Source organism: Orycteropus afer, unplaced genomic scaffold, assembly GCF_000298275.1.
Source record: "Orycteropus afer afer isolate SDZICR_OR568_19922 unplaced genomic scaffold, OryAfe1.0 scaffold00132, whole genome shotgun sequence".
Lineage (NCBI taxonomy): Eukaryota > Metazoa > Chordata > Mammalia > Tubulidentata > Orycteropodidae > Orycteropus > Orycteropus afer.
The window spans coordinates 8,248,021-8,262,298 of NW_006921719.1; the positions used below are offsets into that span (position 1 = coordinate 8,248,021).

At 47.2% G+C, this 14,278-nt stretch overlaps 1 protein-coding gene across 1 annotated transcript; it reads right to left on the bottom strand.

Moving 5' to 3' along the window:
* Positions 1 to 310: 310 nt before the first annotated feature.
* On the bottom strand, positions 311 to 13,968 carry ARPIN (actin related protein 2/3 complex inhibitor). The gene is made up of 6 exons (XM_007945179.1): positions 13,877 to 13,968; positions 10,596 to 10,671; positions 7,876 to 8,008; positions 4,344 to 4,550; positions 3,770 to 3,933; positions 311 to 337 (listed from the first exon to the last, which is right to left on the bottom strand). Exons 1-6 carry the CDS (start codon positions 13,966 to 13,968, stop codon positions 311 to 313), a joined length of 699 nt encoding a protein of 232 aa, XP_007943370.1.
* Between the last annotated feature and the right edge of the window lie 310 nt (positions 13,969 to 14,278).

The following is a 14,278-nucleotide window of genomic DNA, read 5'->3' on the forward strand; positions in this document are numbered from 1 at the left end:
TCAACATGGTGGCACTGAGAAAGAGGAAGACATAGAGAGGTACATGGGAGGTGCAGACAACAAAGATTAATCCTTTTGCACATACAGTACTGTGTTGTCAGTGAAGGCAAACACGGGTATATGAGTGGCTAGATTGGTGGACAGGCTGAACTATTAGGTATGTCTATGCAGCAGGTAGTGTGCCCAAGACCATCTATAGGGTTGGCAGACAATGGTTCTACATGTGTATTTGTATGTTCTGTAAGAATTCCCAGGGGTATAGTAGAACTGAGAAGGAACAAGGTTGTAGTCACTTCTTGGTCACAGCCAGCTACCCAGAGGGAGTGAGTAGCTGAATCTGTGGACACAGGTGCAGGGGACATCAAGCTCAAGTGGCATAACATACTATACAAAACACTGTTCCACCTCCTACTTTGGTGAGTAGCGACTGGGATCTTAAAAGCTTGCAAGCAGCCATCTAGATGCAATGATGGGTCTCTCCTCATCCAGAGCAAAGAAGAAGGAAGAAAACCAAAGATTCATGGAAACAATTAGTCCTCGTGACTGGTACACCATGCAATCCTCAGCCTATAGGATTATGAGACCTACCACTGTCAACCACTCAGAGGGGGATCTATGTACGAGATCCTGGATAGAGAGGGAGAACAATGTGGAACAAAACTCAAACTCATTTGGAAAAAAAAAGGGGGGGAGGGGACTAGGTTTGCTGGTCTGACAGAGCCTGGTGGAACCACTGAGACTATGGTCCCTAGCTGTCCTTCTGGTCTGGAATTGAACCCACACCTGTGGCTTCCAGCCAAACAAAAGACAGGCATATGAGTTGAACATGTACCTGAGTACATACACTCCTTGGAGAGAACAATCATGGGAGAAAGAGGAGCTATTTATGCACAGGGAGACAGCTCAGGGGGCAGGAGTGCATGGAGGGATGGACACAGGGAAGACGTAACTATCGGGAGGAAGTGGGAGGGGAGCTGTTGCATTGGGGTAAATTGTAGTCAATGTCATGAGACAAAGTGTATGTGAACTGCTGTATAGAAAGTGAATTTACTCTGTGAACTTTCACCCAAATCACAATTAAAAAAAAAAAAAAGGCAGCCTGGCAGAGAGAGCCTGAGAGATGAGGACCAGGCAACCACACCAGAGAACACTGGTGGCCTTTTTGAGAACAGCACCAGGAACGAGCCAGGGAAGACAGAAGGCAGGAAAGTCTATGGCAGCATGGAATCAATGCACGAATAAACTGGCAACTCCAGGGGGCAGGAAAAGGTATAAGGGACAAGGAGGCTAGAAGCACGAGAGCAGAGGTATGGGGGTTAAGAGAGAGTGGGAGTGTGGAATGAAAGCAAGGAGTATAATACACACAGAGGAATGTGCCCCTGGAAACTTCTCCCCCAGCTACTCTGCATCCAGATGAGGGATATACTTCAACTCTGCACCATGACCAAGCCAGTTTATCTCAGGTTGTTCTGGGGGTCTCATTTACCACCTGCCTCTAAAAACAAGGCTTCCACCCAGGGCAAGGGTCATTGTGAAAAGTCTAGAAAGACTCAATTCACATCTAAAGAAAGCTCCTCCATGAGCCACACCATGGGGCCCCACCACCAATGTCTTGGTCTTGGTCTTGATTCTAGCAGAGCTTGTCCAAAGAGTGTTCCAAGATGGCAGCACGAAGAGTCAGGTAAGACTTGGTGTACTACTCTCTGTCTTGAGCTCCAGAGTGGAAGTTGATGGAAGAAATGCTCAACAATGCCATAGATGGTGCTGGTGGGGCCTGGAGATGCTTCACTTCTGGGTATCCTCAGTCATCCTGAAGAAATCCAAGGGGAGAGATATATCAACAGAGAAGATTTAGTAAAAGGCTTATGTCATAGGGTAGATAAAGTTCACTTACATGGTACTGGTGAGGCCCTCATTCAACTGCTCTACTGATCAACATGGCTAATGTATTCACTTGAAGTGGAAATGTTTCAAGAGACATAACGACCATTGCTATTTTTCTTCTATACCTCTTTCTTTCCATCCCTTCACTTTAAGAAATCTTTGGGCTTTCATGTATATAGACAAAGTTCAGACCCACCAACAAGGTCCCAAGTTGTTATGGGTTAAATTGCATCCCCCCCCCGCCCCACAACATATGTATTAAAATTCCACCCTCTATGTCTGTGGATGTGACCCTGGTTTTGCTTTTGTTATGTTAATGAGATGATACTAGGATGGATCCTAAACCTCATCACTTCTGAGTTAGAAAAAGACCAGAAAAGACACAGAGACACACTGGGAAAACAAATGCCAAGAAACACCAAGGAATGCCAGTGGACTCTGGAAATGAATAGAGACTTACAGAAGGAGTCTACATGGCTGAGACCTAGATTTGGATTTATAGCCTCCAAAATTGAGAGCATGTAAATTTCTGTTTTTTAAAGCCATCTACTTATAGTATTTTTGTTATGGCAACACTAGATAACTGAAACACAAGTTATCGCCTTTCATATCTTGCAGGAATTTTTCTGATGGTTAACATACCTTCAAGGAGCTCTGGTGGTGCAGTAGTTAAAACAATTTGGCTGCTAACTAAAAGGTCAGTGATTTGAACCCACCAGCCACTCCATGGGAGAAAGATGAGGCATCTGCTTTCCTTAAAGATTTACAGCTTTGGAAACCCTTTGGACCAGTTCTACTCTGTCCTATCAGGTTGTTATGAGTTGTAATCAACTCGATGATAATGGGTTTGGTTTGGAACTTACTCAAGCCCACCACCAAAGATTTATCCTGCTGCCCCCTTGCGATGCAGTAAATTCAATGGTGTGGCTTTTCTAGCCATAGTCTTTGTAAACTCAATGGTGGCATTTGCTGTGAGCAACTGAGTAGCTCCTGATTGTTTAAGTTATCCACCTGGTGTATTTCTATTGGAGCAGCATGAAGCAATCTTCTGGGAAGTTCACTCTCAGGTGTATAGAATTCTGATGTTGGGATTGGTTAGTTTTGCTACTCTGCCAGGCTTAAAATGAGCCCTCCTAGAGGCAGAAGGGGAGCTCTGGTAGCATAGTGCCTAAGGCACTTGACTGCTAACCAGAAGGCTGGTGGTTCAAACCCAGCAGCCACTCCTCGGAAGGAAGATGGGGCAATCTACTTCCGTAGTGAAACTGCCTCGGAAACCCAAGGAGGGGTCGCTATGAGTCGAGTCCGACTCAACGGCAAATAACAACAACGACAACAGAGGCAGACGGAGTCTGTTGTCTCTCTGACTGCCAGCTGAGAAAGATATGCTGCTCAGAGAAACATGCTGCTGAGAGATACACTGCTGAGAGAGAGACATGAGAAACATGCACTGCTGAGAGAGAGACATGCTACTGAGAGAGACTGGTGGCTGAGAGATGGCCAGCTAAGAGAGACTGGGTGCATTCCTGAACTTGAATGATAGCCTATTGCTTCCCTAATAAACCTGATAATGTGAGTTCTGTGTGACCACTGCAGCTAATCATCAAACCCAGCACAGAGGTGGTGGGTACCATGGGAGGAACGGTTGGTGACAAGGTTAGCAGGAGGGCTGAACGGTGGCAGCATGTCTGGCCTCATAGGAGCAGGCCTTGGGCTGCTGATGGTGATTCTGTCTTCCTCTTGTGGAGTTAGAGGAGGTCAGAAGATGCTGCCTCCTTGCCCCTTTGGCACCCTTCCTCCTCCTACACCCAGCTACAACCAATACATATAAAACTGCCAAAAATAGAACCACACCAATACCAGCTCCACAGCCTTCTCCCTGACCTACCCACTCCTCATCTTCTGCCCCATCTCCCTGCTCTCGGGTCTCTGCCACATCCCCTTCTGAAGACTTCTGGGCCATGATGTTGTCTGTCCAGGATGCGCCTGTCTTTCCATCACCAGCGAAATTACACTTGGTCACTGTTCCAGCCTCAAGTTTGGCTAATGAATCTGAAAGAAGGGAAGAAGTTGAATGGCCTCCCTCTCAGTGGTGGAAACAGATAGGGGCTGGTTCCATTCTGGTAGGTGCCCCAGGACTGGGTTAAGCCACTGTTCTCTCCAGGCCAGGATGTGGTTGGTGAGGCCCTCAGTGGGATCCTCAGAGGCACCAGGTTATTAGGTCACTCACAGATATCACAGGATTGGGCAACACCCTGGGATCCAGAGTGTTTAGGCAAAAGACCCCAAGGAACTTGTCCAGGACTCAGGAATAAATCTCAAAGGGTCATGCCCCACAGAGACCAGACCAACCTGTTCCCATGATCTCTGAGCAGGAGAGGTGGGGGAGCCTCAGAAGGGAGACCCAGAGCCCTCATATGCCACACAGGAAATAATGCCAGAGTGGGGGCCACATTGCTCACCCAGGAAGGGGCCGTCACCCCGAGTTTTCAGCCGTATCCCGGCCCCCAGCTCAAGCTCCATCACCTCCATCTCTGTCTCAGGTATCCAGAATGCCACGGTCTGGTCTGGAGTCAGGCTCTCTGTCAGTGCAAGCAGCTCTGGCTTATTGACCAGCCCCTTAAGTGCTTCTGGAGTGAGCCTGTCGGTGTCCCCCTTGGCTTCCACCTCTGCAGACATACAGCATGAGAAGGTTATATTTGATTTAATAACAAGCATTTACAAAGGCCCTTTATTTTTCTTTGTTTTTTGATTTTTTAAAAAAATTTATTTTATTTTCTGTTGTTGTTGAAAATATACACAGCAGAACATACAGCAATTCGACAATTTCTACATGTACAATTTAGTGACACTGATTACATTCTTTGAGTTGTATAACCATTCTTACCCTTCTTTTCTCAGTTGTTCCTTCTCCATTAACATAAACTCATTACCCCTTAAGGTTCCTATCTAATCTTCTGAGTTGCTGTTGTCAATTTGATCCCTTATGGAGATCTTAAAAGAGCACAATGCTCAAGGCAGACATTTTTTACTGGTTAAGCTAAACTACTGTTTGGTTTTAAGAAGACTTCAGAGGATATTTTTGGTTTAAGGTTTAAATATTATCTCAGGGCAATGGTTTCAGGGGTCCATCCAGCCTCCATGACTCTAGAAAGTCTAGAGTCCAAGAATTTGAAGTTCTGTTCTGCATTTTCCCCCTCTTGATCAGGATTCTTCTACAGAATCTTTGTTCAAAATGTTCAGTAATGGTAGCTGGGCACCATCTAGTTCTTCTGGTCTTATGGCAAAGGAGGCAGTTGGTCATAGAGGCAATTAGCCCCATATTCCATTTCTTCCTCCTATTCCTGACTCTCCTTCTTCCTCTGTTGCTTGAACAGAGAGCCTTCTTTAACAAGGGCTGAGTGTTCTACACATATTGCCTCATTTAACCCTCGTAACTACTGTAAGGTAGGTCTCCCTATGCATACCCATTCTGTGAGTACTCAACAAACTCCACAGCAGAGAAATTATGGCATGGGCTGCCTAGTATGAATCTGGGCTCTACTGCTTATAAGCTGTGTGACCTCAGGCAAATTACTTAACTTCTCGGTGCCTGAAAAATAGGGATAAAAATTGTACTTCTTTGACAGGACTGACATGAGGTATAAATGAAATGATGCATGTAAAGCACTTAGCACGGTGTTTGACCAGTAAATCTCAGTGAGTGTTAATATGTCCGTTATTCCCATTTTACAGATGAGTAAACCAATGCCTAGAGAGGTTAAGTAACTTAAGTAACTTGTCAATGATCACACAGGTAGTTAGTGGAGGAGGCAGGATTCAAACCCACCACACAATTCTGCCTTCCCACTGAAACCCTAGTGGCCAGAATCTCCAGATTCTAACGGCCTCCATAGCTGGGATAGGGTCTGCTGGAACCAGAAGTAAACTTTGGTGGTCCCCAAACTCCACTAGTCCACTCATCCTCACTCTGACAGAGCTCATAAACTCAAAGAGGAAAACAACAGCCTCATTTTCTCACTCCTAAAGCCCCACATTTGTAGACCTTGGGAGGGGTCTGGTGTTACCTTCTTCAAGAAGCCTCCCTAGGGGCTCAGAGGTCCCCAGACTTCACAAAAGTGTGCATGCCCATACCTCAGCACAGCAACCCAGAGCCAACCAATAGGCTTTCTTTTCCACACAAACATCTAGGTGGCCACACTATGCTTGAGAACATCCCAGTCAACCCATGCAGACCTGCCCATGTTCCATTCATGGTCAGCTAAGCTTTACCAGGGATACCTCTCACATTGCTCCTCATGAATGCCCACAAATCATCCTACCTCCTACTTTCCAAGATTACACTTCCCTACCACCACCTAAACATAAAGAAAATGGGAATCCTCACAACTGGACAAATAAGCAATATCACAATAAATGGAGAAAAGATTGAAGTTGTTAGGAATTTTCAATTTACTTGCATCCACAATCAACACCCTTAGAAGCAGCAGTCAAGAAATCAGACATCATATTACACTGGGCAAATATGCTGCAAAAGACCTATTCAAAGTGTTAAGAAGCAAAAATATCACTTTGAAGACTAAGATGCACCTAACCGAAGTCATGGTATTTTCAATCACCACATAGGCATGTGAAAGCTGGATAATGAATAAAGAAGACCAAAGAAGAGTTGATGTGTTTGAATTGTGGTGTTAGTGAAGAATACTGAAAATACCGTGGACTGCCAGAAGAATGAACAAATCTGTCCTGGAAGAAGTACAGCCGGAATGCTCCTTAGAGGCAAAAAAGGCTAGACTTCATCTCATGTACTTTGATCATTTTGTCAGAAGGGATCATTCCCTGGAGAAGAATATCATGCTTGGTAAAGTAGAGGGTCAGTGGAAGAAGGCAAAGACCCTCAACAAGATGGAATGACATAGTGGTTGCAACGATGGACTCAAGCATAGTAGAGATTGTGAGAATGGTGCAGGACCAGGCAGTGTTTCATTCTGTTGTCCACAAGGTCACTATGAGTCAGAGCTGACTCTATGGCACTTAACAACCACAACCACCACCACCTACCTGTCAACTTACCTGCTGTTGTTGTTAGATGCCATCAAATTAGTTCTGACTCATAGCGTCCATATGTACAACAGAACAAAATACTACCCAGTCCTGAGGCATCCCCATAGTTTTGACTATGTTTGAGCTCACTGTTGCAGCCACTATGTCAATCCATCTTGTTAAGGGTCTTCCTCTTTTTTGCTGACCCTCTACTTTACCAAGCATGTCCTTTTCCAGAGACTGGTCCCTCCTGATAAATGTCCAAAGTTTGTGAGATGAAGTCTTGCTATCCTTGCTTCTAAGGAGCATTCTGGCTGTACTTCTAAGACAGATGTGTTTGTTCCTCTGGCAGTTCATGGTATATTCAACATTCTTCATCAACATCATAATTCATAGCAGGAGCTAGCAAATCCCAAAATCTGCAGGTAAAGAGCGGCAGGATGCTGGTTCAAGTCCCAAAAACTGGAGGCCAGAAGATGACCAGTCAGACACAGGGTGGAGAGCTTGTGAGCTATGACAGAACATCCACGTACATCTATTGGATGCAGGCCACACCCCCAAGGAAACTCCTTTTTCAACTGATTGGCTGCTCACATCAGATCACAAAATGGAGGATTACCTAATATCTGCCAAACCATTAACAAACAGCCTAGCCAAGCTGACACATAAACTTAACCATCACACAGTTACAGCCTAGAATTAGGTTATGGATGATCCTATTACACTCAAGGAGATGGAAGGCCAGACAGGCTCCTGGCCCTGAGGTAAGGCAATAGGGAACCTCTGAATGAATGGGAAGAAGGAGTCTAGTCCAGTCAGGGGGGCCCTGAGGGTATGATTTCAAGACTGACCATGCTAAGAACATACTTTCTAGGGGCTGAGAGGCTCAGAGGACAAGAAAGGCTACACTGGTAGAAGGGACTTGTAGGAGGAGGGGCGGAGGATACTTACTGTAGGATGACATCAGGAAGCCTGTATTCACCTTCCTAGTAGCACTGAAGTTGGGCTCAATTTCATTTCCTTTGGGGTCGAATTTGCGGCGATGGATGCAACTGGGCTGGACATACAACACATAGTAGCGCTCCTGTGGCCAGGTAGAGGAAGAGTAAAGGGACTGCCTTCACTGCCCCTACCTCAACACACAACTCCCCAAGGCTCTAATTACAGCCCTCCTTTACCTCTCCTGGACCCCATAATCCCATCTAAGCTCTATCAATTTCAACCTGGGCAGATGCCCCCCATTGAGATATTCATTCACTCTTTCATTCATCTGTGTGTTCAACAGAGCACCTGCCACATAATGAGCCATGCTAGTAATACATGTCAGGTTGGACACAAGGCCTCCACATAGCCAGAAACAGAGAGTATGCACAGTAAAACCATCACCCAAGGACAAAGCACTAAGGACATCAAACACCATAAAGCAGTAGTGGATACAGCCAAGGTGTCATGGAAAGAGTACAGAAAAGGAGCCCAGGGCAGCCACTCTGCCTCTTCCAATAGATGTGTGACTTGGGACAAATCACTCCTCACCCTCCTGAGCCTCAATTTCCCCTGTAACATGGGGACAATGTGATGTCTACTTTCAGGAATGCTGTAAGGGGTCAATGCGATTATGGTGGAGCAAGCATGGGGTCAAGTACGACGTGTGCCATAAATGCTATTTGCCAGCTATTCTAGTAACAACAGGACCAGTGAAACCCAGGAAACTGAAGAAGAGAAGACTACTTCCTGGGAGAAACAAGGAAGATGAAATCTCAAAGGGTAGAGAAACTTGCAACTATAGAGATAAAGGAATAGACAGAGTATTAAAAGCTTAGAACAGGTACATAGAGGTCAAGAGTCCCACATACATGTCTGAGCAACTTGGGGTGCTTGGAGAAGACCTTTGGGAGCCTAGGCTGGGAAAGCCAGTAGGATCAGTTTGAAACAGACCTTTATTTGGCATCTGGAGTTTGGATTTGGTAGACCAGAGCGAATCTTTTGGAGCAGCAGTGAGACCCTCAAAGGGTCTTTCAGGACACAGAAGTTGGCAGCAGGACAGAAATGAGTTTGAGGGGCAGCCAGAAAGCAGGAGGGGCAAGTGAGAAGGTATGATAGGACAGGCTGGAGTTCCTGAGGGTCCATCTGGGAGGTAAGCAGGCATGGGAAGGGGAAGGGAAGGAATGGCCAAGGTAGGAGCTCAATAAGACTCTGCATTGCTTATCTGGCTATGGGGGTGGGGGAGAAGATGGTTAGAGTTTGGCAGAGGAGGCTATCACACTATCATCAGGAACAAGGAACTCAAGCAAGTTCGGAGAGGGGCTGGGGAGAACACCCTGCGTGTCTGGGAATAGGTCAGACCTGGCATTAGGAGTCCTGTCTCAGCATGGGGATACTACTGGGTACTCCTGGGCAGGCTGGTGGAGGACTCCAGATTGGTGTGCCCACCCTGCTGATACATGTGCTAAGGAGGGGAGGGTGTAGCAAAGCACCTCTTGGCATAAAAATACCGGTGAGCTGGGAGCGGAGGCTGTTCCTATCAGGTGTAGGAGAAACAAGTAGCTTCTGTGTAGCATCTTTAGCCACCTTGACAGGGTGTTTCAAATGTTTTAGATACCAAGGAGGTAATATTGTCAATACATCTAAGTGGTGCTATTTGAAAGGGGGTAGACGTTAAGAACTAGTGCTCAGGAAAGAGATGTAGGCCAGTATGTCAGGAGTGTCCTTGGACATCTGAGATGGGGTGGTGATAAAAGGCATGGCTCCAGGAAGAGTAAAGGGAGAAGGGGCTTTAATGTGGGAACAAAACCACTGACAGTGTCAGCAATGTGTAGACTTTATATTCAGGCTGAGAGCAAAGGAAACAGTAATCCTTTCCCACATCCCCTCGCTTCCCCACCTGTATACATGTGGAAGTCCAAGTCCACACAAATGACCTGCTTTGTAAAAACTCACCATTCCAAAATTCCTAGCCACAAACAGTGATGCTGAAAGATGAATGAGCCCATGCCAAGAGCTCTGAACAACAAACTCCAGCAGCACATTTATAATAATTCAATTCTAAAAATTTAAATGTGCACACAATTTCCTGGGAAACAGAGCTGGTACTCAGGAATGTCACTGCTGACCCTGAACCCACAGAGGCCATTAACCCACTCTGACCTTGTTTGCCACCTCTCAACAGTGGGAACCACTAGGCCAGAGGACAGGGGTATGGGTGGGCCCTACCTCTCAGAACGAAGAGCCACCCACTCTGATCCCCCTAGCAAGGCTCCTGGACTTGCTAAATTTGTTCCATGAGAAGGTGGCAAGGCTCCCTCAGAGGATCCATACTTAGTCCTGTCCATACTTAGTCCTTACTGTTTCCTGCTCTCATGCTCCCAATGCCAGCCCAAACACACTATTTGGGTTTAGGGCTTGGTTTATCTTCTCAGCTATGACCCAGACTCCTCTGGCAAGAGTCCAGCCCCCCAACCTGTCCACTCACTGCCCGGTACAGCCTTAACTAGTACCTTCCGCTAGGCAGCCCCATGTGGCTGCTGCTCTTGTAACCCATCTCCCATTGCCCTGTGAGCCCCTTGGTGGATCCCAAGTCCTTACCACTAGCAGAGCCCAGCCCAGGGAGCTGCCTCTGGTGCTAAGGACTATGAAGCCAGGGCTCTGAGGTGCCACCCAGGAAACATCCTTACCTTCCTGCCATGGACATCCAAGATGCTATGCCGAGATACATCCACCAGTTCTCCCTCCAGCAGGATGCCATTTCCCCTGGGAAAGGAGGGAAAGAAGGGATGGGTTAGTTCTGTCAGTCCACAGGAAAGAGCTCCATCTCAAGCTTGATGGTTCAGGTCAGTCTGTACATGGACAAAAGTCCATGCATGTCTCCAACTTACATGATCCATTACTTAACGGTCCCTTCCCGGTGCTTCCCACATTGGGCCTGCATTCTCCCGGGATGGGGGTGGGAGTGCTACCCAGAGGGCAGAAGTAACCTAACCTTGGAAGGCTGTTCTAAGACCAAGTTAAAGTCTCTCCTGCAGGGCCATTGGGGATTATTGTAACCAGAGCCTCAGTCTACTTTTCTACAATATGGAGAGAGCAATAGCCACCTCACTCTACTCTTCCAACGTTGACATCAGTTCATGCATGGGAAGGGGTTTTATAAACTATAAAATGCTTACTACATAGAAAGGATGCAGATTGTGGTGCTGGCGGAGAATGCTGAAAGTACCATGGACTGCTAAAAGAACTAACAGATCTGTCCTGGAGGAAGTGCAGCCAGAATGCTCCTTGGAAGCAAGAATGGCCAGACTTCGTCTCACCTATTTTGGTCATGTTGTAAGAAGGGACCATTCCCCGGAGAAGGATGTCATGCTTGGTAGGGTGGAGGGTCGACGAAAGAGGGGGAGGCCTTCAACGTGATGGATTGATACGGTGGCTGCGATGATGGGCTCAAGTATAGCAGGGATTGTGGGGCTGGCGCGGGATTGGGCAGTGTTTTGTTCTGCTGTGCATGGGGTCACTATGAGTCGGAAACGACTCGACGGCACTTAACAACAACAACAACAACATAGAAAGGGTTTTGCTTTTTTATTTAACAAACTGGGAGGGGGCAAGGGTCTAAATTGCTATGAATTATCTTCTCTTTTCACCTGTTTGAAAGCACTGCTATATATTCTTGTTGTCATTCATATCAACAGTCAATAATCGAATGTTGTTGTTAGATGTCATTGAGTCGGCCCCAACTCACAGAATGAAACACTGCCTGTCCTGCACCAGCCTCATAATCCTTGCTATACCTGAGCCCATCATGGCAGCCACTGTGTCAATCCATCTCGTTCACGGCCTTCCCCTTATTCATTCACCCTCCACTTTCCCAAGCATGATATCCTTCTCCAGAAAATGGTCCCTTCTGACAACATGACCAAAGTAGGTGAGATGGAGTCTGGCCATTCTTGCTTCCAAGGAGGGGGTTCTGGCTGCACTTCTTCCAGGACAGACTTGTTAGTTCTCCTGCAGTCCATGGTACTTTCAAAATTCTTTGCCAACACTACAACTCAGAAGCATTGACTCTTTTTCGGTCTTCCTTATGCTTGTCCAACTTTCACATGCATATGAGGCGACTGAAAAGACCATGGCTTGGGTTAGGCATACCTAAGTCTTCAAAGAGACATCCTTGCTCTTCAGCACTTTAAAGAGGTCTTTTGCAGCAGATTTGCCCAGTGTAATACGTCGTCTAATTTCTTGACTGCTGCTTCCATTGGTGTTGATTGTGGAGCCAAGTAATATGAAATCTTCGACAACTTCAAATCTTCTCTCCATTTATTGTAATGCTGCTTATTGGTCCAGTTGTGAGGATTTTGTTTTCTTTATGTTGAGGTGTAATCCATACTGCAGACTATAGTCTTTAACCTTCATCACTAAGTGCTTCAAGTCTTCATGTGCAGCAAGCAAGGTTGTGTCATCTGCATATTACAGGTTGTTAATGAGTCTTTTTCCTATCCTGATGGTGTGCTCTTCTTCATATAGTTCAGCCTCTCAGATTATTTGCTCAGCATACAGATTGAGTAAGTATGGTGAAAGGATGCAACCCTGATGCACTCCCTCCCTGATTTAAAACCATGCAATATCCCCTTATCCCCTTGTTCTGTTTGAATGACAGCTTCCTGATCCTTGTACAGGCATTTGTGTGGATTATAACAAATTATGGATAACAATGAGAAGAATGGGAATTCCAGAACACTTGATTGTGCTCCTGAGGAACCTGTACAACCGAATGAGGAAATGATTATTCCCACTTTAAAACCAAAACCAAATCCACTGCTATGGAGTCGATTCAGAGTACAACTACCCCATAGGGTTTCCAAGGCTATAAATCTTTCCAACCACCAACCTTTTGGTTTGCAGCCCAACGCCTTAACCATTGCACTACCAGAGCTCCTTATTTCCCCTTTACTCAAAGGTTTTGGGACTACCCCAAGGTCACAGGATCACTCACTGAGAGAACTGGAGCCCCAGCTTCCTAATTCAACTTTTCATAAAAGCAGAACCTGAGGGCTCCGTTTTGTGGAACCATAGAAATGGGAGAGGGGCAGAAAACTGAATCAGAAAACTCACTCTGCCTTATTTTCTCCTACCCATCTCCCACCAACCACCAAGGGCACAAAAATTCTCTAGTGTTTGTAATTTCAAAGAGCCCTGGTGGTGCAATGGTTAAGGGATTGGATGCTAGAGGAAAGTTTTAACCCACCTGCTGCTCTGTAGCAGAAATATAAGGCAGTCTGCTTTGGTAAATATTTACAGCCTTGGAAACCCTGTGGGGCAGTTCTACTCTGTCCTACAGGGTCACCATGAGTCAGAATTCGATTTGTCCGCAATGGGTTTGATTTGATTGGTTTGTAATTTCAAGTGGAATGGTTCATTCCTTCCCAAAACTTCCGAGATGGCAAGGCACCGCATGGTATGGCATGGCCATCCAGGTCCTCCACACTCACCTCCAGACAGGCCCTGTCCTCTCCCAGCCAATTCCCACCTGCTGTTCCAGTCATGGCACAGGCACCTTCCTTTCTGGAAAAAGGGGATAGCCTGTGCAGAGGCCTGGAGGCAATGCAGCAGGACAAGTGGCTGGAGTTTATAGTCATGGGGGTGGGGTAGAGGCAGAGGTCTGCATGGGCCACAGCACCGCCTTCTGAGCCTAGTTCAGGAGTGGAGACCCTCCCTTGAGGGCACCAGTGACAGCGAGGCGTTTCATGCCCATATTCGTCTCAGAAGTCGCGCTCTGGCTGCGGGGAGGTGCGGAATGAAGGCCCCCGAAAAGCGACTTTGGTCACCCCAGCCTTTCCTTCTTCCATCCTACCCTTCAATCTAGGAGCCCAGGCTCAAAGCTGAGGTGGGAGAGGGCGGCGGAGGCTAGGTCTGGCAGGCCTGGGGAGAGATGGATGCCCCAGCCCGCGGGGGGCGCGGCGGAGCCTACCCCTGGTAGGCGGCGGGGTCCCAAACCCCGGGCAACCGCACGTTCTGCACCGCCTTGTTCCGGAGGGCGCTGTCGTGGTAGATACGGCTCATTATCTGGACCGCCGATGAGCCTGGGGGTCCAGAGAACCGAGCTGGCACGACGGGTGAAGAGTCACAGAGGAAGGAAACCTCTGGAGTAGATGCCGAGACCCGCGATTCCCAGGCTGCAGATGCAGGAATGGCGCAGCGTGGCGCGGCCCGGCCCCGGGCGTTCCCGGGCGGGATTTAAAGGGGCCGAGCCGCATTCCTGTCGGCGGGCGGCGAGCGGTGGGAAGGAGCTTCCGGGAGGACACACGCCTGTGGGCTTAGGACCCGTGAGCACAGTGGAAGAGAACTAACGCCTCGTTCTTTTTTCTCACTT